This window comes from Amblyomma mixtum, chromosome 5 (assembly GCF_055824585.1).
Source record: "Amblyomma mixtum isolate Tamu chromosome 5, ASM5582458v1, whole genome shotgun sequence".
In the NCBI taxonomy this organism is placed as follows: Eukaryota; Metazoa; Arthropoda; class Arachnida; order Ixodida; family Ixodidae; genus Amblyomma; species Amblyomma mixtum.
The window spans coordinates 167,050,449-167,076,779 of NC_143016.1; the positions used below are offsets into that span (position 1 = coordinate 167,050,449).

The 26,331-nt window shown below is 48.0% G+C and overlaps 1 protein-coding gene across 1 annotated transcript in view; it reads right to left on the minus strand.

Moving 5' to 3' along the window:
• Window positions 1–26,331, minus strand: part of LOC149344523 (BTB/POZ domain-containing protein KCTD9-like) — a 201,445-nt gene that overhangs the window by 36,865 nt on the left and 138,249 nt on the right. The window contains exon 7 of the mRNA XM_089546301.1: window positions 12,616–12,738. Within this exon, the coding sequence (XP_089402427.1) occupies window positions 12,616–12,738 (123 nt within the window). The remainder of the gene's footprint in view (window positions 1–12,615; window positions 12,739–26,331) is intronic.

The window sequence follows — 26,331 nt, forward strand, 5'->3', positions numbered from 1 at the left end:
CGTCTAGGTTAGTCCGTGGTTAGTGTCCAGGTGATGTAGGCTTGTGGGAGGTCAAGTGAGTTCCAGTTGGCTATACTCGTATACAACTCAAGGACAAAGTGGCAAATGCCCCTCGGAGGAGACCCTCCCGCAAATAGCGTCGACCGATTTACATGACGTCGAGGTTAGTCCGTGGTTAGTTCCCAGGTGATGTAGGCTTGTGGGAGGTCAAGTGAGTTCCAGTTGGCTATACTCGTATACAACTCAAGGACAAAGTGGCAAATGCCCCTCGGAGGAGACCCTCCCGCCAATAGCGTCGACCGATTTACATGACGTCGAGGTTAGTCCGTGGTTAGTGTCCAGGTGATGTAGGCTTGTGGGAGGTCAAGTGAGTTCCAGTTGGCTATACTCGTATACAACTCAAGGACAAAGTGGCAAATGCCCCTCGGAGAAGACCCTCCCGCCAATAGCGTCGACCGATTTACATGACGTCGAGGTTAGTCCGTGGTTAGTGTCCAGGTGATGTAGGCTTCTGGGAGGTCAAGTGAGTTCCAGTTGGCTATACTCGTATACAACTCAAGGACAAAGTGGCAAATGCGCCTTAGAGGAGACCCCCCCGCCAATAGCGTCGACCGATTAACATGACGTCGTGGTTAATCCGTGGTTAGTGTCCAGGTGATGTAAGCTTGTGGGAGGTCAAGTGAGTTACAGTTGCCTATACTCGTATACAACTCAAGGACAAAGTGGCAAATGCCCCTCAGAGGAGACCCCCCCGCCAATAGCGTCGACCCTTTAACATGACGTCATGGTTAATCCGTGGTTATTGTCCAGGTGATGTAAGCTTGTGGGAGGTCAAGTGAGTTCCAGTTGGATATACTCGTATACAACTCTAATCAAAAGTGGAAAATGCCCCTCAGAGGAGAACCCCCGCCAATAGCGTCGACCGATTAACATGACGTCGTGGTTAGTCCGTGGTTAATGTCCAGGTGATGTAGGCTTGTGGGAGGTCAAGTGAGTTCCAGTTGTATATGCTCGTATACAACTCAAGGACAAAGTGGCAAATGCCCCTCAGAGGAGACCCCACCGCCAATAGCGTCGACCGATTAACATGACGTCGTGGTTTACCCGTGGTTAGTGTCCAGGTGATGTAAGCTTGTGGGAGGTCAAGTGAGTTCCAGTTGGCTACACTCGTATACAACTCAAGGACAAAGTGGCAAATGCGCCTCAGAGGAGACCCTCCCGCCAATAGCGTCGACCGATTAACATGACGTCGTGATTAATCCGTGGTTAGTGTCCAGGTGATGTAAGCTTGTGGGAGGTCAAGTGAGTTACAGTTGCCTATACTCGTATACAACTCAAGGACAAAGTGGCAAATGCGCCTCAGAGGAGACCCCCCCGCCAATAGCGTCGACCGATTAACATGACGTCGTGGTTAATCCGTGGTTAGTGTCCAGGTGATGTAAGCTTGTGGGAGGTCAAGTGAGTTCCAGTTGGATATACTCGTATACAACTCTAAGACAAAGTGGAAAATGCCCCTCAGAGGAGAACCCCCGCCAATAGCGTCGACCGATTAACATGACGTCGTGGTTAGTCCGTGGTTAATGTCCAGGTGATGTAGGCTTGTGGGAGGTCAAGTGAGTTCCAGTTGGATATGCTCGTATACAACTCAAGGACAAAGTGGCAAATGCCCCTCAGAGGAGACCCCACCGCCAATAGCGTCGACCGATTAACATGACGTCGTGGTTAATCCGTGGTTAGTGTCCAGGTGATGTAAGCTTGTGGGAGGTCAAGTGAGTTCCAGTTGGCTATACTCGTATACAACTCAAGGACAACGTGGAAAATGCCCCTCAGAGGAGAACCCCCGCCAATAGCGTCGACCGATTAACATGACGTCGTGGTTAGTCCGTGGTTAATGTCCAGGTGATGTAGGCTTGTGGGAAGTCAAGTGAGTTCCAGTTGGATATACTCGTATACAACTCTAAGACAAAGTGGAAAATGCCCCTCAGAGGAGAACCCCCGCCAATAGCGTCGACCGATTAACATGACGTCGTGGTTAGTCCGTGGTTAATGTCCAGGTGATGTAAGCTTGTGGGAGGTCAAGTTAGTTCCAGTTGGCTATACTCGTATACAACTCAAGGACAAAGTGGCAAATGCCCCTCAGAGGAGACCCCACCGCCAATAGCGTCGACCGATTAACATGACGTCGTGGTTAATCCGTGGTTAGTGTCCAGGTGATGTACGCTTGTGGGAGGTCAAGTGGTATACCAGTTGGATATACTCGTATACAACTGAAAGGCAAAGTGGCAAATGCCCCTCAGAGGAGACCCCCCCGCCAATAGCGTCGACCGATTAACATGACGTCGTGGTTAATCCGTGGTTAGTGTCCAGGTGATGTAAGCTTGTTGGAGGTCAAGTGAGTTCCAGTTGGATATACTCGTATACAACTGAAGGACAAAGTGGCAAACGCCCCTCAGAATAGACCATCCCGAAAAAAAAACGTCGACCGATTTACATGACGTCGTGGTTAGTCCGTGGTTAGTGTCCAGGTGATGTAGGCTTGTGGGAGGTCAAGTGTGTTCCAGTTGGCTATACTCGTATACAACTCAAGGACAAAGTGGCAAATGCCCCTCGGAGGAGACCCTCCCGCCAATAGCGTCTACCGATTTACATGACGTCGAGGTTAGTCCGTGGTTAGTTCCCAGGTGATGTAGGCTTGTGGGAGGTCAAGTGAGTTCCAGTTGGCTATACTCGTATACAACTCAAGGACGAAGTGGCAGATGCCCCTCGGAGGAGACCCTCCCGCCAATAGCGTCGACCGATTTACATGACGTCTAGGTTAGTCCGTGGTTAGTGTCCAGGTGATGTAGGCTTGTGGGAGGTCAAGTGAGTTCCAGTTGGCTATACTCGTATACAACTGAAGGACAAAGTGGCAAACGCCCCTCAGAAGAGACCATCCCGAAAAAAAACGTCGACCGATTAACATGACGTCGTGGTTAATCCGTGGTTAGTGTCCAGGTGATGTAGGCTTGTGGGAGGTCAAGTGAGTTCCAGTTGGCTATACTCATATACAACTCAAGGACAAAGTGGCAAATGCCCCTCGGAGGAGACCCTCCCGCCAATAGCGTCGACCGATTTACATGACGTCGAGGTTAGTCCGTGGTTAGTTCCCAGGTGATGTAGGCTTGTGGGAGGTCAAGTGAGTTCCAGTTGGCTATACTCGTATACAACTCAGGGACAAAGTGGCAGATGCCCCTCGGAGGAGACCCTCCCGCCAATAGCGTCGACCGATTTACATGACGTCTAGGTTAGTCCGTGGTTAGTGTCCAGGTGATGTAGGCTTGTGGGAGGTCAAGTGAGTTCCAGTTGGATATACTCGTATACAACTCAAGGACAAAGTGGCAAATGCCCCTCGGAGGAGACCCTCCCGCCAATAGCGTCGACCGATTTACATGACGTCGAGGTTAGTCCGTGGTTAGTGCCCAGGTGATGTAGGCTTGTGGGAGGTCAAGTGAGTTCCAGTTGGCTATACTCGTATACAACTCAAGGACAAAGTGGCAAATGCCCCTCGGAGGAGACCCTCCCGCCAATAGCGTCGACCGATTTACATGACGTCGAGGTTAGTCCGTGGTTAGTGCCCAGGTGATGTAGGCTTGTGGGAGGTCAAGTGAGTTCCAGTTGGCTATACTCGTATACAACTCAAGGACAAATTGGCAAATGCCCCTCGGAGAAGACCCTCCCGCCAATAGCGTCGACCGATTTACATGACGTCGAGGTTAGTCCGTGGTTAGTGTCCAGGTGATGTAGGCTTGTGGGAGGTCAAGTGAGTTCCAGTTGGCTATACTCGTATACAACTCAAGGACAAAGTGGCAAATGCCCCTCGGAGGATACCCTCCCGCCAATAGCGTCGACCGATTTACATGACGTCGAGGTTAGTCCGTGGTTAGTGCCCAGGTGATGTAGGCTTGTGGGAGGTCAAGTGAGTTCCAGTTGGCTATACTCGTATACAACTCAAGGACAAAGTGGCAAATGCCCCTCGGAGGAGACCCTCCCGCGAATAGCGTCGACCGATTTACGTGACGTCGAGGTTAGTCCGTGGTTAGTGTCCAGGTACGCACAGATTTGCCGCTTCGTTCTCGAGTTGTATCTGAGTATAGCAGCATCTCGTTCTGCCATCTGCGTACACCCAGCTTCAAGTGCTGGTCGCTCACGCACCTCGAGGTTTGCCTCGCTGAGGTCGGCGCCCTCGAAGCAGCAGTGGCTGAGGATGGCCGAGGCCAGGTTGCACTGCCGCAGGGTGGCCCACTTGAAGTTCACGTGGTTTAAGTCCAGCCGCGAAAGGTCGGCACCCGACAGGTCTGCGCCCTGGGCGCGGAAGAATGCGACTGGCCGTGCGTCCAGACGGTGCGCGGCGTAAAGCACGCAAGGCAACCCTTTGGCTCAAGTGGCCTCGAAGAGCCACATTTCCGAGAATGTAGGCTTTCAGTGAGCGAGTTCCTTTTAGAAGCATTGTATACCGGGTACCCCCAGGAAAAGATAACCACGATTTGAAAAAGGACTCACTGCCATAAGGACTCACAGTCACATGGCGTAGTAAGCAGTATATTTTCGTTCTGGAAACTTAATACCGCCACGCCCGCGTGTAACGAGCATGGCTCTCAGGCGTCATCTGTTCCATGTTTGCTTGTACTGCTGCTTCATGTTCCTTTTTTGTCCTCGTCCCATTTAAGCCTTTCTGTTTCAAACATGGTTACGAACCAACTAGCCCAAAACAAAGTACTTCTAGTCGTCTGTTCGTTATGTCCGGATGTTCGCAGTAAGCGGACTGATAATAATATAGGTGACACCTTCAAGGCGGACTTTCTTGATGCTCTGTCTACGCGGGATCCGCGAGTCGCCATCGGCGTGGTCCTGTTCTGGAGCTCCTTGCCACGGTTTCGTGCATTGCGATGAACGGGGCGATCGCCACAGTGCGTTTAGGCCTAGCGTATCAGGCGATGAAAGGCCGTTCCTAATCGCGGGGCATATATAAGCCACTCTGCAAATCTGTACCCGCGAACATGTCATCTCTTCCTCTACGGAGTTTAGGTTTTTTTATGGGCGGCGTCCTTGCTGACAAGAAATGTACTTGAATAACACCATCTGCCGGGCTAGTTGGTTGCGATCCACATGTGTCAGCAGCGCGAACGCAAAACAGGAAGAAGAAGGAGAAGAAGGTAAAGAGCGCTCTGTCATGAGCACTGTAGTCAGCGCTCTGTACTATCTTCTCCTCCTTCTTCCTGCGTTGTGTTCGCGCTGCTGACACATATGGGTAATTGCTGAGCGCTAATCGGTGACAGGCTATCGCTGAAGATCACGTTGCGCGTGGGTAAAGCGGTGGCGGCCAGTTTTCATGTATAGAAAGAGCTCCAAACTATCCAAGCTTTAGAAAAACTGGAGTAAATTTTGGGGCCAAATATAGCGCAGAGGCACTTGGTGAGCTTAGCACGGACGCAGATAAAGGGTTTTTCCAGCGAAGCTTGATGTCCGTGAAGCACATCTCCTATTGGCTGGGAGCCATGCAAGCACGCACATTTATGAAGTAGATTCTCGAATTTCTTTAGTGCTTCATCTTTAGTGCTTCAACTTTAGTGCTTCATCTGGTTCACATGGAATCGGTGATCAGCAGCGCAGACGATAACTGGCGCAACTGACGAGCGCGCTCCAGCGCAGAATAAGATTACGTCATCCCTTCCCGCAGTCGTGTCCAGGTGCGACAAGATCTCTTTTCGCAGCGAGTGCTACACTACGCTATGTTGCGCCAAGTTCATCGGGTGTTGCAGTTTCACCTTCAGCTGGAGGAGCGCCGGAGATGTGGCTGTGACGTAAGACTACGTGACTCGCCGCAGCTGCAGCCGCTCCGTCTGGACCTCCGAGGAGAGCGGATGTCTCCAGCTTCTCCTCCCGCGAAGTACTCGCGCCTCCTGACGTTGCCGTCGCGCTCAAGCCCTTGCCGCGCCCGGCCGTTCCTCCTGCCAGCCCTTTGGACGAGCTCGAGGACCCCCGCGCACGCGTCTAGCGCCGTCCGGTGCCCTTCCGCCCCTACTAGGGCTTCCCCACCGGCCGTTCCTACTTCAAGTAAGCCTAGATCTCTACCCGTCAGCCGCTTCGGCGGCCGTGTAGTCTACGCCCACCGGGACAGCTTTTCCGGGCCGTCGTCGCCAGCTGCAGCGGCGTCGGCTCATTTTTTCTGCAAACCCCCAGCAGCCGGCACAGCGGACACCGATGACAGCGGCCCGACCACCACCTCAATGCCTGCTGTGCTGATCCCGGATGCGAGAGCGGCCTTTCTGCCACCCTACACCCACCCCACGCGCACTAGTGTGCGCGGGGTTCCTTTGCGACGATTTTCATGGCGGTTTCCTGCGACTTCATAATGCAGCTTCCCTGGTGCAGCCTCCAGCTGTCTGCTACAGCCCTCCGGACCTCGTGGCGCGAGCTGCCTAACGCCACTGCTGTGTTCGCAGCCCCCTGCGCGCCGACGGAAACGGCGGTATTCTGCGACCCCCACCACGCTGCTACTCTGTAGCAATTTCCTGCGGTCTCCACCTTCTGCCGCGTGGACCAACCAACGTGGCGGCCGCCTGCGGACAGCCCCGGCTGCCCTGCAGTCCCTGCTGCGCCTCTGGCTAGCCTTGCGGTTGGTCGGAGGCCATGCTACTTGCCTCCAGCAAGCCCCCGACGCGGCCACTTCGAGCGCGCTGACGTTCATCTCCCCCTCCCCTGGTGCCGATCCTGCTGATGCGGAATCGGCACCAGGTGCGGTGATGGTGCGGTGATGCGGTGGGCCTGCTGCCTGGTGACTCCGGACAGCCAGCTGCCCCGAGGAGCCCTGGATTGCAGCAAGCTCAGCGACGACAGCGACAGCAATCCCCCCCCCCCCCCCCATCCCCAACCATCTCCCAATTCCCTTCCCCCTGGACGCCAAGAGTGATCCCGCGAATTGGGCAACATAACCCGCGTCCAGCATCCCCTCCCCAGAGTATCCCAAAGTGACAACCACCACCACCAGCACCTCCGACCGCGGTGCGCCGACCGCCGCTTCGCCGAATGTGGTCATGTGAATATGTACGTGACGCGGCGTTCGCTTAAGGAGGTGACGCCGCTCTCGCATGCAGTTTTGCCATGAATGACAGCGTGGCTGACAGTGAGCCTGAAACGCCTGCGAAGCGTTTCAAGCGTCTAACCAAGCGTAGCCAAGTATAATAAAGCTTTTGCTCTAATAGGTTTAGAAGAGTTAAACCACTGCCAATATTTTTATGGGCCGCTATATCAAGATTCGTGGTGCCCCGCGTTTGAAGACAAGTTCCATAGGGGGCAAAAGTAACAGACCCTGCCTCCAAGTTCCGACCTGCGCCACTGTGCGTAGGGGCGCCACCAGCACTTCCAGTGTCGAAACAGGCCCACTGCGCCAGTCTCGACACCAGAAGTGTTTTGAAGCGATAGCTTCACTACGCCATGTAAAGCCAAGGTCATCGGGCCGTGAAGAAGCCCCGAAAAGGAGAGACGACAGCGACAATACAAGGTGTAAACCAAAGGTTCGACTTTGAATTAGCCGCAGCTCAACCTAGGTGTACGACGCAGTGGGGCTCATGTATAGGCGATCTTGCAGCGAGAAACTGTGCAGTCTAACCTACGGATACGCTAAGCTGAAACCAAGACGAAGTTCATCACGGATCACCGCAGTGTCTTCGTAGCCGTGAACAAGGAAACACCCTCCGCTGAATAAAGAGCTTTACTACGTGTAACCACGTGTGCGAAGCTATCGCGTACACACTAGGTTCAAACCGGAGCTAAAACGCTAGCAAATTTTTGTCAGGTGGCGGACCCACGCAGAGAGGCAAGGGTCGGAACTTGGAGGTTGGGGGAGGGGGGGGGGTCTGTTTCTTTTGCCCACGATGGTGCAGCCTCTGAATTTTTTCACAATAATACTTGTTGCATCACTAAATGCAACGTGTAAAATGCTTCTCTCGGCCACGCAGTTTGCTTGTTCGAGCAGAAATTCAACGGAGGACGAGGCAATCAGTGTCCCTTTCTTTTAATTACATGTTACGGTACAGTACTTGCTTGCTTCAGTCGTAATAAAAATCTGCATCCTCTGCGGCCAAAAAGAGTCAAATCAAGCAGCATACGCAGTAGTGGTTCTGATCGATCTCGTTTCATCTGGGCAAACGCCCTGTCTAAAGTAGAAGCAGTGGCGAACTTCTTTCGGGGTAACTTATTTTAGATTAGATGTCCCGCCAGAATTAATGCTGTGTACACTGCTTGTTCGGCTTTTTGTAGCAGCAGTCGACGCGAATTTTCAATTATTTCTGACGGAATCAGGCAAATAACATGTTATTAGAGAAAACGGTTTATGGTGGGGAGTTTACCGTCCCAACGCGACTCAGGCTGTGAGGGGAACCGTAGTGAAGGGCTCCGGAAATGTTGACCACCTGGCGAGCGTCCTCGGACGTTCGTTCTAACTGATATTCGGTAAACTGCGACGGCAACATCGTTTTTCTTTTTTTTCTTTACTGAGCGAGTGTTAGCTCTATGTTGGTTGGTTTATGAGGTTTAACGTCCCAAAGCGGCTAAGGCCATGAGAGACGCCGTAGTGGAGGACTCCGGAAATTTCGACCACCTGGGGTTCTTTAACGTGCACTGACATCGCACAGTACACGGGCCTCTAGAATTTCTCCTCCAAAGAAATTCAACCGCCGCGACCCGCGTCTTTCGGGTCAGCAGCCGAGCACCATAGCCACTGAGCCACCGCGGCGGCTGTTAGCTCTATGTGCGGCCATTATAACTTGGCTCAACTGTATCAGTAAAGACGAATTACTGGATAGCCTCGAAAAACAGCCGACTGATTTGTGTCAGCAAGAAGCTTCTGTCGACCATCGCGTGGCCCCTAGCTTAGCATAAGCTGCGGAGACCTCGAATCGCAGCTCCTGTTGCCAGCTGCCACAGTACAGATCCCGCTGTAGAACACTGCGAAAAGACAGCACCGAAGGAAACAACGCACACACTATTGCGCTTACAGCACCTTTGTTTGTAAGGACCCGCCAGATGCGCGTTTATGCCGAGGCACTCGTCGGATGTACCCATGCATGGCAGGTCCAAGACAAAGGTACAAAGATGGAATGAATATGATGAAATGGCTTTGAATTACATAAAGTGCACCGTGGATCACACCTGTTTCTTAAGTCCTGTTACAGAGGCTGAGGTAGTGTCAGTATTTCTGGCATTAAATAACAGCGGAAGTAGCGATGCTGACGGTATTAAGATTAAACCTGTGAAACATGTCCTCGACATAATTGCACCCTATATCACACATATATTTAACCTTTGTCTAGTCAATGGCGTGTTTCCACAGAAGATGCAGACTGCGAAGGTAACAGTTGTATACAAAAAGGGAGATAAAAATGACTTTGCAAACTATAGGCCATTGTCAATATTGCCTGTTTTCTCCAAAGGGTTTGAAAAAATAATTTTGTCCCGGATGAATAACTTCTGTAATAAGCATAATATAATGACACCTTCACAATTTGGATTTCGGAAAAATCTGTCAACAGAACTCGCTTTGTTAGAACAAAAAGAATTCATTTTAAACTCTTTCGATGACAAATGCTTAGCTTTAGGAATATATGTAGATTTTTCGAAGGCCTTTGATCATCTTAACCACATGTTACTGCTTAAAAAGCTTCAGGTATATGGTTTCCGTGGACAATCCTTGTTACTTTTGAGCAGTTATCTAAAACATCGACAGCAGTATGTAGAATTAAACGGTCACCGATCAGATGTCAAAGCTATCTTATCTGGTGTGCCCCAAGGCAGCATCTTGGGCCCATTCCTTTTTAATATATATGTGAATGGCATAACACAAATAGACAAAGAAACAAAAATTGTAATATATGCAGACGACACCACCTTGCTTTTTTCCGGGTCATGCGCCTCATCTATGATTGCAAAAGCAAACACAACGCTTACTCAACTTGACAAGTGGACAAGATTTAATGCCCTCAAGATTAATACCTCAAAAACTAAAGCTATTATTTTCCGCCCCAAGAACAAGAACATCCAAAATAATGATGGTATATTTCTTGATAATTTTAAAATAGATGTTGTTAGCTCTTTCAAAATACTAGGTGTATTTTTCAATGAGAAAATGACTTGGGACGAGCACATAAATTACATAGCATCTAAACTATCCCGTGTCATAGGAACAATTTACGCTCACAAAGACATTCTCCCTGTAAATGTGAAAATGCTTTTGTATAAGTCATTGTTCTGCTCGCATCTTAATTACTGTCACTTGGTATGGGGAAATACATCTTTCACAAACCTCCGAAAATTACTTACCCAACAAAAAAGAATTCTTAGAATAGTATATAATGTAGCATATGACCACCCATCCAAACCACTTTTCGAGAAAGGGGACATAATGCCAATTAATGATTTATATGCATACTACTTACTCTTTAAATACAAAACCGAAAATAAAAACAATACTCCTTTCATTGCCACACTGGCTTCATTATGCAAAAAACACGCATCGTACAAAACAAGAAACAACGAAATATGGCACATTTATGCATACAGAACAGGGTATGGCAAACAGATGCTTAGGTATAGTCTACCGCACTATCTCAACCTCTGCCATAGTCACAACATGACTGTTGAGCACTCGAAAAAAAAAGAGTTGCAAAACTTTGTTTCAAGTATATGTAACCGGGTGTAACTTTGAATTGTAATTTCTGTAATTTTGTATAATTTTTGTGGTTGTTATTTTGTAACTTCTAAATTGTAATTCCTGTAATTGTGTTTAAATTTATGTTATTACAATTTTGCAATTTGTAATTTTTGTGTAATTTTGCCTTTACGTTTGATTTTTTACGCGTTACAAAGTGTTACAGTTGTGTCAGAAAATAGGTTCTGTTCATGCTTCCTTTATTTCGTTAGTATTACTGCCACGTTTTTCTTTTTTTTTTCTTTTTTTTTCTTTCTTTTTTTAAGTTTTGCCGGTATGCTGTTATGTTGTCTGCATATTTTCCCTGTACAACTTATATCTATTTTTGGGGAGGCGAGAGCTCGTCAAGCTACACCCCTAGCTTTTTCTCTCTGCCTCCCTCATCCTTGTGATGAAAAATAGACATTATTATTATTATTATGTTTGGTTTGGTTTTATGTGGTTTAACGTCCCAAAGCGACTCAGGCTGTGAGGGACGCCGTAGTGGAGGGCTCCGGAAATTTCGACCACCTGGGGTTCTATAACGTGCACTGCCATCGCACAGTACACGGGCCTCTAGAATTTCGCCCAGAGGCCCGTGTACTGTGCGATGTCAAAGAAAAATCTACTGTCAACAAGCACACTTAAGATACTTTGGCTCTTTTGCTCTCTTCGACGCAGAGGGTGCGCTGGCTGCTTTGTAGGCCTCGGTAATCTCGCACACGAGCCCATCCTTATGCTTGCTGGTGAGAGATTCACTAAATGAAGGCGAGCAGCCCTCCTCTAATTTTGCTTCGTCTGTGATGTGAGAATGTCAGATGGACGATTGCCACGGTGTATACCAATGCGCCTTGGCAAATAAGCGTGCGGGAAGTGTTCAGCAGTGCACTGTGTGCGCGCGTGTGTGTGCGCGCTCGCCATCTCCCATGACCCCGCCTTTTCACGCTATGATCGAAGGCAAATAGTGGCCTGACGTCTTCCAAACTTTCCCAAGGTGACTGCAGTGTACTGCTGCCGATAACGCGTTCTTAACTTCCATCCAAAAGGAACGCTCGCATTTTGATGGAGAAATAGCTCTGGTTAAACCTGGAGTGACGCGAGAGCTCCACCGAGCCTCTCCTCCTCTCCACTCTCACCCCCCCCCCCTCTCGACACGGCGCATGCGCACAGCTGTTGCAGCTCGGCTTCGCCAGCACGCCGCGCCGACGGCAGCAGCAGCTGCTCCGCACCACGTGACCAACCGGCTCAAGGCCACGGCACCGCCGCGGAGTTCAATGGGTGTCACGCTGAAGGCTCGAAGAACTGGCGTAGTGTAGCTCTCGCTACAAAATGGGAAATCTCACAGGATGGTTACCCCAATGTAACGCGAGATACAACGACAGCCGCTTGTGGTGATGACGTCATGCTCTCTCAGGCTGATTGCGCGTGACATCACTGTACCGTTTTTCGTGACTTCACTGATTGTAGACCACTCAGTATAGCGGCTTACAATGACGCCATGCGTGACGCCACTGCTTTGACCAGTCACCCAGGTGGAGCAAACGTACTTTAACAGTTATCGCTGTAAAACGCCGGTATACTGGGATTCCAATGCGCCCTAAAGAAATCGATGGGACCGAAATCTGGTGGACACCCCTGTTGCGATGAGCCTTGTGGGCGCGGTTTCCAGCAGGCCAGTAAACGCAGCCATACTTTTCTCACCGCTTATTATACACACGTGGTTGTAATACGCGTTAGTGTATACGCTCGCAAAGGTCGGTTGATTTTCTCTTGAACTCAGAAAAAAAGCGTTCTTTTTTAGCGCTAGCTCTAACAAAGGATAATATTCGGAAACAATAGGCGGTTTTCTCAACTCCAGAGTATCGCGCGGCAATGCTGGAGGGGACACGCACCTGGAAGCGAACCTGGGCGGAAGGCATTTTGCCGAGGGCTTCGATGACGTCATCCCGAGTCAGCGGACGCGTGTTTCCGGTCGAAGGCAGGACCACTCTTGTGGGGCGCGACGCGATTGGCTCCTGGAAAACCGCCAGTCGGCAGTAAGCTCAAGTGCACCAGTCCCTGCCAGCAAGCCGAGAGGCCTTGCGTGTGAGTATAGGTATAGTCGGATACAACTTAAATCTGCAGTGAAGCTCCGCCCACACTCAGCCTCCGCGCGCAGAATTCCTCCACGACGAAAAAGTAGTCCGCTGCTTAAACGTTTCTTGTTACCTAAACAAGGAGCTTATCACAAGAAAAAATTATCAGCTCTACAATTTTGATACGTGCTTTGTTTGGTATAGCCAAACATTAAAAAGGTGATTTCGTTTACTGCTGCGATTGGCCAGCGGATTAATACAAGCCGCCGCGGACCGCGGCCCAGTGTTAGCAACTGCTTTTTTTTTTTAAGTTGTATCCTACATTAGCCACGATCATTCAACGAGAGAACACTGCGCAGTGGACGAACACGGACGAAGCATACGGGACAAGCGCTGTCTTCCGCTGAACTCCATTAGGTGAAGAACAGAATTTACATGCATGAGTATGGCACGCCATAAACGAAAGAGAGAGAGACGAAAAAGAAAAACGAACGTGCACAGACGTGGTGTTGCGGCCAAGGCCTCGACCGAAAAACCTCCCGATTACGGAGACTGTCAGTTACCTTCGGAATCATTCTTTGGCTTTATTAACCGCGGACAAGGAAGGGGGTTTGGCGGTATTCTCCAGGGATTGTTTTAATCAAAAAGCGGGCGATGCGGTTCACTCGGTTTTCAATGAGCGCGGTACTGCCTACCTTGTAAAAGCCAAAACGAAGGCTAAAAAACTGTGCAAGAAGCTCAATTTAGAAGCCCTGTGTTCCTCGATTGATAAGTGCAAAAAACTGAGCCTGAGAATGTTTTTTACAGCAAAAACTCATAAATTAGGTATGCTTTTACGTGTGATTATTTCGGAGAATGGCGCGTGGCAAAAGTGTCTGGGGAAGTTTTTACAAAAGAGCTTAGCTCTCTTAACCATTGACGACCCTTATCAGGTGGGAAAATCGGACGATGTAATTGACTTTTTGAAGAATAACCAGGAAAAACGGTTGTGTGCCTTCTCAATTGACTTCAAAGGCTTGTATTATTCTATCCCACATGACGAACTGCTAAAGTGCATGAATGAAGTAATTGACAGGTACGGAGCTGTTGCTTTTCAGAATGCTTCCGGCATCTCCGCACAACTTTTTGGCCCTCTTACAAACATACCTTGAGTCCACTTACACGGAATTTGAGGGCAGTGTTTTTATTCAGAAGAAAGGGATATGCATAGGGGCGTGCATTGCTCCATTGCTCAGCGATTTTTACTTAGCCATGCTAGACAGGACCCTTGAAAATCGTCTCATTAGCTCAAATGCTGAAAAATTTTTCCGTTTTGTAGATGACTACCTGATTCTGATAAAATCTGACGCGGTGAATTTTGATCAAGAAGTTAATGCCATTCTTTCAGTTTTTTCTGAAGTCCTCGCGCCTCTTGAAGTGACACACGAAGTACAGTCTTTGTCAAAAGTTTAGAGCCCAGGGGGTTTGATTCTAAGCCTCGCAGTGGGACTCCTGTAACATTCGTGGTAGTCCTACCTATTGGAGGAGGGAGTACTAGAAATCTTTTTACCTTCAGCAAATTTGGAGCGCTGGAGATGGATTACGAACCAGACAGTGTGCTTGAGAAGCAAACTCCCTGGGCTCCAAACTTTTGACAAAGGCTGTACCTGTTGATGACTGCATGAAATTTATTGACTTTACCCTGTACTTCACTGTTGCACATATGTGCTGGTCTTTTGAACCTAGGAGCAAAAAGCCGTTGCTTCCGTACAGTTCCTCTCATTCGAAGCTCGTAAAAAGGGGCATTGTAGCGTCTTGCTTCAGTAACGCCATGAAGAAATCTTGCACCCACAGGACTGCCAATAGTTTTTATTATCAGGTTCAGAGGCTGGTTACAGCAGGATACCTCCTCAACGTCTTAGCAGCAGTAGCGGAGGGGATGTTGAAAAAGTTGAAACTTTCTGCCGCTGTCGACCACAGTACCAGAAGAAAAAATGTGTCTGTGACACCCTACATTCATGTTGTATCGCATAATTTGAAAAGAATAGGTAAGAGAGCCGGAGTAGATGTTGTGTTTTCAGCTCCTGTGAAATTCAGAAGTACGCGCGTGTAAACGGTCCCAAAAAGTCAAATGAAGGTGAACCCGTCTGCACAAATAAGCATGAGGTAAAATTTGTGAAGTGCGTAGAGAATCTGGTTTATTCGATCCCTTTGAGTTGTGGTGGTTCATATGTTGGACAAACTGGTCGTTGTTTGAACGATAAGCTGAGGGAGCACAAAAATGATGTCAAGAATGCTGCCCGCCACATCGGTGTTCACTGTCGTGATTGTTCGTGCCAGCCTCTGTATGACAAAAGCAGAATTGTTGATAGACACAAAGATCAGCTGACTAGAGAAGTTATCGAAGCGTCTGAGATCTTGAAGCTGGGTCAGAGGCGTGTAAGCACCACTTCTGTCGCTATCTTGCAGAAAGAACATGAATTTTTGCACACGTGTTAGCCTTGTGTTATCAAATACGTGCCTGGTCGGAGGGATATCACGGCTCTGTGTATTTTTCTGTTTTTCAGTGTCCCTGGCGCCTTTATTAGCATGGCTTACTGAATAAACATTCTGTTGTTAGTCAGCGCTGTGTATAGTCCTTTCTTGTCCTCTGGCCTTGTGCCGTTGCGCTGTTTCACAAGAAATCATGTCAGACCAACGTGCCCACCAGTTATTGCTGTACAGGCTATCAAAACTCTCGAACATGCGAAATGCACACGCGAACCAAAAATGATAGCCAATTTGAGTAGCTAGAAAAAAATATAGAGCGCAGCTTAAAACAGCTTTGTGGTTGTCTGTTTTAAGCTGCGCTCTATATTTTTATTCATGGATTACCAACTAGCCAGCACCCTTAACCTAGAGCGTAGTTGGGCCAAATGGCGCGTTAGGTGCTCTAGCAGTTTGGTTTTCCTTTCGGTTCCGCTGTCCAGATCCAGTGTTCACAGATGGCAGTTGTTCAAATAGCCATGTTGGGTTAAAGTTCCTACATGCGGAACTGGTGATTCTCTCCACTCATAGATCTCTGGGAGTCTTCCTGGCGCAGTGGTGCAGCGGTCAGGTTAAGATGCGCCACTGCCCTGCAATGGCTGCCATCAGTGAGACTTGGGTTGCTTGGGTTAGGGTGCGATCCAGGTTGCTCTTCCCGAGCAGGCTCTCACGAATAACTGAGCTGCCGCCTGACACGGTGGGCGGGGGAAGCACGCTGCCACAAAACCGGCTTCAGACAGCCAGACAAATGCACAACGCCCAAATGCAGAGAATAGCCACAGTATATGCTAGCGCACCAGAAGAAAGAAAAGTAAGGATATGAAATGCCGACAAAATTCAAAGGCCTGAGGGAGAGCGCGCCTGTCAGCTGCCCAGCTTTTTTCGCTAATCGCCCACACTTATTACTGAAACCATTGCTACTCTCCATGCACGAGTCGCCACTTGTCGTTGCGCATTAGTTAACTCATCGCACCTGCAACGAGTGGCATCCCCCCACCCCCCCACCATAGCAAATACTGACACCTACAACATGTGTGCCTACGAATTTGTGTGCCCCTTCCTATCTGAATGTACAGAAATAAATAAATAAATAAATACTCGCTTCAACAGGCAGTTGTCATGTGTTGTGTTGGGTTTAATGGCGCCTAAGCGGCTAAGGCTATCATGCGCCAAGCACATTCAACAGGCAGTACTTTCTTGAATAAGTACATGGACGTCTATGGCAGGGCTTAGCTTCCGCAAAGAACCACAGACAGATATTACTGGCCCCCTCTTCAAACCGAGGCGGCACCGATCGCCACGTTGCCTAACAAAATGTCTGCTTATTTTTTCGTACTTTTTTACCTAGAATCTTATTTTGTTTTTTTTTTGCAATTGAAAGCGATTTCCATACGTTTCAAGCTATATTATTTCAATTTCTCTGGCAGTACGCGAGTTTTTTTGTCTCGATCACGCTTCTCTTGTTCTTTTCTTTTCTGTTTGTGTGATAATTTTGCTTTCACTCGGCAAAACCCAGAGCTTCTGGAAGGCTGACCATGCGCTCCTTGATGCCTGTAAGTGTATGCTTTTACCACGCTGCCATACTCAACAATTCTGGACAAAATAATGGTAGAGTTTATGAGCGCAATTTTTTTCATATATTATAAGATTTTAGCCAAATTTTTAGGGGAATCCCCCAAGGTGGAGTAGATTTGTAATAAAAGAGTAATTACTCATTGACATCCACCCAAGGGCAGCCTTACGGCTGCGAAGGAAAGCTATACAGCTTTCTCAGAAACTTCCAAGTGAAAGAAAAATTCGTCCTGGTCAGGGGTTCGAACCCGGGAACACCGCTTCACCGGAGCAGTCGCTCTACCAACTGAGCTAGCCGGGATGGCAAGCTTATGGTAGGGCGGGAGCGAATTGATCAATAACTCGAAGTGGGAACAGTGTTGACCAAATGTTTAGGGGAATCCCCTAAGATTTTACTACAACAATCAATAGATCCGCAGATATCCCGTCCTCAGGCTTGAACGTTTTTTGCTGTCGTCAAAAGCGTTCTTTATTGGTTTTCGATGGCAGTCCTAACTGTTCGATGCGAGCGATAGAAACACTATAAAAGAAAGACTTTGCTACATATCGGAACAATGAACCATTACTTTCAATATTTCTATACAAGTACATGACAGTTTTCTAATATTCAAAATTTTTGTTCAAGAATTCTGGGCATGTCCCATACAAATGTCGCGTCGCTATATTTCCTCGTTCTAACACAATTAGATTTGCCCTTGCATTCAGGGCAACTTAATAACTTCTTAATAAAATTGAATCTTCCGCTCCTTGAAGTATTGATGATGTTTGACCGCAGCAAAAGGCGCATTTAGCGGTCAGAAATTTGATTTAAAATCTTCGCCTGTCCACTAAAACTTATGGACACTTACCAACAGAGACGAGCTGAAACCGCTTCGAAGCGAATGGCGGTCTTAGCGCAGCCTCCGGGATCGGGACAATACTTTTGTAGACGCACCCATTTTAAGTGCGAAATCAGCATGTGATGTTGACGTCAGTATATCGTTTTTTTTTTGCTGTTTTCTAGATTACAAAACCTTCGTTTTCGTTCAGAGTGCTGTCTTTGTGACGAGAGCCCGGTACCGCATCGGTTCAGGCCAATTTTGTGATTTATGGTTTATGGCGGTTTAACGCCCCAAGAGACTCAGGCTATGAGGGACACCGTAGTGAAAGACTGCAGAAATTTCGACCACCTGGTGTTCTTTGACGTACACTGTTATCGCATAGTACACCTCCATGGAAATTGGACCACCGCGGCTGGGATCGAACCCGCGTCTTCCAGGTCAGCAGCCGACCGCCATTACTAAGCCACCGCGGCGGTTGTCAAGCCAGTTTGAATTTATCCTCCGTGACCGTTGAAGAAATTGAACTATCGTATTAAGAGCGTGATGGTTTGCGTCATAGATGGTTGGCAAAATCGATAGGAACGGGATTCAGGCCGAACGGGCCACGGCACTTGAAACTGTTTTCTTGTCAAGGAAATGTTCGTGAGAGCTTGGTGCTGGCAGCCGCGCTATACGGCGCAAAAAGAACGCTTAAACACGGCGCTCTTTGCGAACGTTTTCTACGCGCAATAGACGCGATAGCCACTATCGGAGACAAAAGTTTGAAGGATGAGCGGAAAGCGATCTGTAGGGGCACAGGTCTGCTGACGGCCGCCTCGTCTAACCACGACACATTACAAAGCCCGTTTCTCAGGCATTCACATCATACATTCTGGTCTCGAGCAGAAGCTGTCGCCTTCCTTTGCCTCCCCCGCCTCCTGCATACTTTCGTCTCTTATGTTAACTACTACTGTAAAGAAATTAGCGCAAAAATAGAGGCAAAGGACAAGGGAGGAGAGATATATGATGATTAACAAGCTCCTTTTTTGTTCTCTTTCTCTATTTTTGCGCTAATTTCTTTACACTATGCAACACCAGCTAATCAGACAGCACGCCCTTCTGAACTATATATTAACTGCTAGTCCAGTGCTGTGCGCTGGTGACTGTATAGCGCCAAGACTGCGAGGACACTGAAGTAGCGTGAAAGCATGGCGACGGAGGTGAAAAAAAAAAAGATAGCAGCAGAAATATTTCACACCATAAAAACAAAATGCAGCTATGTAACAGATGCAGGGTGCTCTTTATTTAACCTTTTAAGATTTTTATTTAAGAAACTGTGAGACATACGGCGGTGTGGTCTGTTGAGCTGGATTGTACAGGCAGGTGTATATTATGTACAGTCTCGACCAAAAGTCCTAAGGCCACAGCGCTTAGTGTCCCTAGAATGCTCCGCGCAGCGGATCATTCAAAACACAAGTCAAGCAGGAAGCTTCTCTTCCGCAAGAAAAAACCTGCTAGCATTTCAAGGTCATTCGGTCTTTAACAGTGCCCTAATGGCTCCGTTATGCGGCTGAAGCGAAAAGTCTTTGGCCTTAAGAGTTTTGACCAAGACTGTACCTCATATGGATCAATAATTAGACTGTAAAGAAATAAAAATTAGCAGTGCCTTAGCTCTGGTTACGCCCCGATATAAAAGCGAAAAGCTGCAGTTATGCTTTGTTTGACGTCATGGCTGTCTTGACAGTGAAAGCGCTCAAAAGGACAAGGACGACAGAAAAGGAAATACATACGAAGCGCTTACTTTCAACTGATTTTATTCCATGCGAAAAACAACTTTATACTCATGGTAATCACCTGCGCATGCTTACAAGAACATTACCAACGAGTGATAGCTGGCACGTTCTTTCAGATAACCGGCATGACAGATGTAACATAGGACATCTCTTTATCCGACAACAAAATTGACGGAGCGCTTACGCAATCATCGCCCGCTCGTGCTATCTCAAGAGCGTCCACAATCTCTCTCGTTATTTGACATCTACTTTTAAAAAGTACCTTACACCTGTGAAAATCGGGACGGCAGCCTTTCTTGCTTTTCCATTTGCACTTCAGACAATGGATACTAAGTGCCCACCTCTTTGTTTTCCACGTTGTAACTATGCTCTCCTAACCTCTCATTTATGCATCTTCCCGTCTGTCATATATATAATATTTGCCACATGTCAAGGGCACCCTGTACACGACGCCTTCTACGCATCTTACAAATGGCTTTTGGTGCCTGATTGTGCAAGCAGGCCATGGTTTCCAGAAGTGCTTTTCTTGTATAGGGCGCTCAACTTATTCGGGGCTGAAAACAAAACGTTTACATTTACCCTGTTGCCAATTTTTCTCAGGTTATGTGATAGCCTATGCTTATATGGAATAACAGCCAATTTTCTTTTTTCAGTTGTTTTATCCTGCTCTTGCTGGGTCGTAGTTTGACATTTTTTAAATATTTTTAGACACCACTTGTATCCCCCTCGATGAGGCCGTGGGACGAATTTTAGATCATTTTTCAGACTGTTTATCTCCACTGGTCGTCACACATGAGCTGCCTGAAAACAATAGCATACGATTTCTTGACATCAGGTTAAAGTTTTTAGAAAATCACACTTGCTGGAGTTATCATCCTAGGGAAGGAAAAATGCCTTTGTCTTTCACTTCTGCGCATTCTAAGCTTATAAAACGAAACATAGCTCGTTTAGGGTTTCTAAACTGTATAAAAAAGTCATGCCCTCATGTGACTGAGGAGAGCCTGTTTCTGCAATCAAAAAGGTTGCAAGACGCGGGTTATCCGCTTCATTTGCTGGTATCAGTGGCCGAAGGACTTGTCAGGAAGAAAAAAAAGGATAACTACGACCCAGCAAGAGCAGGATAAGACAACTGAAAAAAGAAAATTGGCTGTTATTCCATATAAGCATAGGCTATCACATAACCCGAGAAAAATTGGCAACAGGGTAAATGTAAACGTTTTGTTTTCAGCCCCAAATAAGTTGAGCGCCCTATGCAAGAAAAGCACTTCTGGAAACCAGGGAAAGGCTGCTTGCACAATCAGGCACCAAAAGCCATTTGTAAGATGCGTAGAATGCGTCGTGTACAGGGTGCCCTTGACATGTGGCAAATATTATATATATGGCAGACGGAAAGATGCATAAATGAGAGGTTAGGAGAGCATAGTTACAACGTGGAAAACAAAGAGGTGGGCACTTAGTATCCATTGTCTGAAGTGCAAATGGAAAAGCAAGGAAGGCTGCCGTCCCGATTTTCACAGGTGTAAGGTACTTTTTAAAAGTAGATGTCAAATAACGAGAGAGATTGTGGAGGCTCTTGAGATAGCACGAGCGGGCTATGATTGCGTAAGCGCTCCGTCAATTTTGTTGTCGGATAAAGAGATGTCCTATCTTACATCTGTCATGCCGGTTATCTGAAAGAACGTGCCAGCTATCACTCGTTGGTAATGTTCTTGTAAGCATGCGCAGGTGATTACCATGAGTATAAAGTTGTTTTTCGCATGAAATAAAATCAGTTGAAAGTAAGCGCTTTGTATGTCTTTCCTTTTCTGTCGTCCTGGTCCTTTTGAGCGCTTTCACTGTCAAGATGGAAAACCAACTCGCCCACTCAATTCCATTATTCAATTAGTCATGGCTGTCGCAGTTCGCGCACAATGCACTGGGTGCACCACGATAACGGTGTAGGCAAGCGCATGCGCCGCTGTGGCTAAAATTGATCACGGCGCACGCCAGACCCGACGTTGACTAGCCTAGTGAAGCTTTTCGCTTCAACAGGAAGATGGGCAGCGGCGGCAGCCGCACCGCCAGCGCATGGTGCGAGATCGTTGTGCTGATGGTCGAAGTTCGGACCGCCTTTTGGCTAGCTGTCCTTAGGCTGTTTCTCTGAAAATCCTGTTACAATTTAGTGTAGGTGCTGGGTACAGTCTTTGGCCTGCGTTCTGGAGCTTCGCAGCAGAACCATTGCGTCAACTATGTCCACCGACGCAAGCCAGTCATCTGCCCCTTCGCCTACGCCTGTCGTTTGCCCCGGCGCTCTCTGACAACGGGACTCAGCCATCTTTAGCGGGTCCGATGACCACGACGTGGAGGATCGGCTTGCCGCCTACGAGCGGGTAAGCGGTCGCAACCGGTGGAATGACGCCATGAAGCTAAACAATGTGGTGTTTTACCTGTCGAACGGGGCCAGCCTATGACATCGAAACCATGAAGCACACTTCAACCCCTGGTCGGCCTTTACGCATTTTGTAATATCTTCGGGCGCCCTGCTGTGCGCAAGCTGCGCACCGAACAGCGCCTGCGAGTAAGAGCCCAGCTGCAGGGTGAATCATTCACCTGGTACATCAAGGATCTCATCAACCTCTGTACGAGGGTGGACTCGTCTATGTCCGAGGCGGACCGGATCAAGCACGTTTTGCATCGAAGCTGCAGCATTTCAGATGATTACCGCCCGGAACGCTACCACCGTTGCCGACATATTCACCGTGCGCCAGAGCTACGATGAGCTTCGTAAGCAGCGCATTTTGATGTAACCACCTTCCGTACAGCCTGACTCGCTTTCCAGCCTCGCTGGGCCGACCTCTAACAGCGCGCTGCTTGACCAGATCAGAAGACTCACTGCGTGAGGAGGTGGCTCGACAGCTGTCACTTCTTCACGGGGACCTCCCTCCAACCTGGCTCCGACCCTTCAAACTCACATATGCCGCTCACATATGCCGACGCCGCCTGAAGGGACTGCCGCCTGACGATGTGTGCCACTGGCAAGTGCGTTGCGCTTCGCTCTCGTTTTCAATAGATAAGCGAGCAACAAAAGAAGCCTTGGATATCTTCTTTTATACGCTTTCCCCCCGATTCCTCCGCTGCACCCGTGCCCTACGCCGCCAGGCTGCTAACTTCGCCATTCGTGACGGTCTCCTGTACCGCCGCAACTACGTCTCTACCGGCCGGAAGTGGTTGCTTGTCGTCCCTGCCCACCTGCGGTCGACATTCTGCACCCTGTTGCACAATGACCCGCAGTCTGCTCATGCCGGTGCATTAAAACATACACAAGACTCCGCTATTATTGGCGTGGTATGTTCACCTATGTGCGTGTTATTAAGTCCTCTCGTGCCTTGACTGTCAACGTCACAAGCCCGCCCCTCGCCACCCAGTCGGCCTGATACAGCCTCTCCGTTGCCCTTCCAGGCCTTTCGACCGCATTGCGATTGACCTGTACGCACCGCTTCCTAACACTGCTGCTGGAAACTGCTGGGTTTCCAGCGGCCAATGACCACCTCACGCGTTGCGCCCAAACTGCGCCCTCCTTACTGCTACGGCGCCACACTTTGCATCTTTCGTCTTATTTATTTATTTATTTATTTATTTATACATACTGCAGCCCTATATTGAACACATCCACCTGTTACAGAAAAAATATCTCCGACACACATATAATGCTTCTTATACTGCTTCCACCTCAACTTTCTTTAGCAACTCTGGTGTAATTCCAGCTCACAATCTATATAGATATCGCTTAAGCCATGTATATAAACAAGAAATCCACAGGAATATCAACAATATACGTAACCTATCCCAATTACAGGACAGAACTCCAAGTTACCTTACAAGACACTTCGAGGATTGGTCAGTACCAATGTCACGTTCAAGTTACGGGAAACAGTGCCTTAAGTACACAATATCAACGCTTTTGAATTATTATAATTCTGTCCGTTTTGACCTTTTCACGGCAACCTACAAGGACCTCCGGCAGATGTATTTGGTTTCTGTGTAATGTTATCTAGCCTTGCTGCTGTTTTCGTTTGGATTTGTAGAAGTGAGTTCCGCTGTTGTTTTCTGTTCTTTTTGTTGTTTTCTGTTGTTTTCGTTTACGAGTACTAAATCTGTATCATATTAAAAATGTATGTATATGTTTGCATATCAAGAATATGTTATGTGATGCCGCCACTCTGCCAAAATAAGGGATTGTGGACCCGTCAAGCTGTCCAAGGACAGCTTTTTTTCCACAACCCCCCCATCTGTATTTGATGGCAAATAAAGATTTCATTTCATTTCATTTCATTGGGCTATTGCAGTGGTGGATGTGAACAAAACAATGTAGAGAAACAATGCGCACAACAATGGCAAAAAACAGAAACAATATCAGCGGAATGCAAGAAAAAGGCAAAGCTATTCAGTAGCCGCTAAAAACAGCTCTAAAGGAAGAGAGTGAGTAGAACCTGGTAAAGAATTCCAACATTCGATTACACGCGGGAAGAAACTGTATTTAAGTGTCCGTGCGGGCAAAATAAGGCGTGATGTTTAGGCTGTGGTGACTTCTAATTTTCGATCGTATAGCACGGATTAGGTAATCATTTGCACAGGTGCGGAAGAAAGAGTTAATAATGCAATCAAGAAATTTTAAAGACTCAATCTTTTGCGGAGCTGAGAGTGGTTGGAGTTAAAATGATGAAAGTGCTGTGAAAGGCGAAAAATCCCTACCAAACCTGTGGCATATGAAGCGAACGGCTTTCTTTTGCACTGCCTCGATTTGGTTAATTTCGCGTTGTTTGTGCGGGTTCCAGACAGGAGAGGCGTATTCAAGTAGTGGACCGATTAGTGACCTATACATTAGCAGTTTCGTATCTCTAGGAGCAGCTTTTATTCTACGACAGAAGTATCCTTCTATATGTTTGGACCACGACATGTTGGGTGTGAAAATAAGACCAAGGTATTTGTATTGACTCACACTCTGGACGGGGGTATTGTTAATTTTTGTAAGTAAGCACGGAAGGTGCCGTTCTATTAGTGAAAGTCATAACAACGGTTTCGCGGATGTTAATAGTCGTTTGCCATGTAGCACACCAAGAGCTAAATTCTGAGAATGATTTCTGAAGGTGTAAGTGATTATCAAGGCAGGAAATTTTGCGATATAACACGCAGTCATCAGCATACGAGCGCAGGTTACAGTTGACGTTACAAGGTAAGTAATTTATAAAAATCAAGAAAAGCACCACTTTATTCTTCGCCTTGAACGACCCCGGGAACTGCTGACCGAACGCGGTGGGTCTTTCTGTCCGAGGTCATGGAATCCCTTCTCAAACAATGTAAGTTCACTCACCTACCGCCACGGCCTACCATCTGGAGACTAATGGTTTGGCAGAACAGTTTCACTGCACCATGGGCGATCTGCTATCGATGTACAGTCTTTGTCAAAAGTTTACAGCCCAGGGGGTTTGCTTCTAGCCTTGTAGTGGGTTTCCTGTAACATTCGTGGCAGCCCTACCCATTGCAGGAGGCAGGACCAGAAATCTTCTTACCCAGAGGAAATTTGGAGCGCTGGTGATGCATTACGAACCAGACAGTGTGCTTCAGAAGCAAACCCCCTGGGCTCCAAACTTTTGACAAAGGCTGTACGTGCCTTCCGACCATTCCGACTGGTACAGGATCCAGCCCTTCGTCACCTACGCCTACAACACCGCCATTCAGACCACCACCGGCTTCTCACCGTTTTTTCTCCTGTACGGGCTAGAACCTTCCTCACCGCTCGACACTGTACTTCCTTACCGGCCTGACGGGTCTGAGTGCACCATCATTTTGAGAAGGTTCTAAGCATGCCGAGGAGTGCCGTCAGCTCGCTCGGTCACTTACGTCCGGAGAGCACGGACGTCAAAAATTCCGCTTCGACACCACACACACTGCTGACAGTTTTCTACCCGGCTGTCTCCTCTGGCTTCGCGTGCCTTCTACCACACCCGGCCTTTCCTTCAAACTTCTCCCCAAGTACCACGGACCTAACCGCATCGTAGAGCGCATTTCCCCGTTCAACTACATTGTCGACCCCGTGACACCCGCCACAGATAAACGCCGACGTAGCCGCGAGACTGTTCACGTGTCCCGCCTGAAGCCGTACTATGACCCGTGTGTATTGTCGTCTCCCTGACTCGCCAGGATTGGCATCGCCTTCAGCCGGAGGTGACTGTAAAGAGGAAGATGGGCAGTGGTGGCAGGCGCACCGCCAGCGCACGGCGCGAGATCTTTGTGTTGATGGTCGGAGCTCGGACCGCCATTTTGGCTAGCTCTCCGTAGGCTATTCTCCCTGTAAATCGCGTTACAAGACATCTCATTAACCTAAGTTAACCAATAAACTATTTTGTTTTCAATTTTAAAGGGCAAGAATATATTGCTGAAGTGATGGCGGTCAGCATCGAAGGCGAACCCTGTTTTGGTTGGTTGGTTGGTTTAAGGGGTTTACCGTCCCAAAGCGACTCAGGCTATGAGGGACGCCGTAGTGAAGGGCTCCGGAAATTTCGACCACCTGGGGTTCTTTAACGTGCACTGACATCGCACAGTACCCAACCCTGTTTTTAAATTTCCTTATCGTCAATGTGGTTCGAAATATCGAACGTTAAAAATACGAAATTGAAAGCTTGTTGAGTGGCTTTTCTGCATCGCATATTTATTAAATAACGTTATTTGCACTTATTATGCATCAAATACAGGCGCAGTAGATGTATTTGGTGGCGTAGAAGTAGTTAACTTATTTCGGCGATGATATCACATGCAGCGACGCCATTTTACAATTAGGTATTGCGGGAAAGTCAAGTCAACGAGCTTTCGAATCCATATTTTTG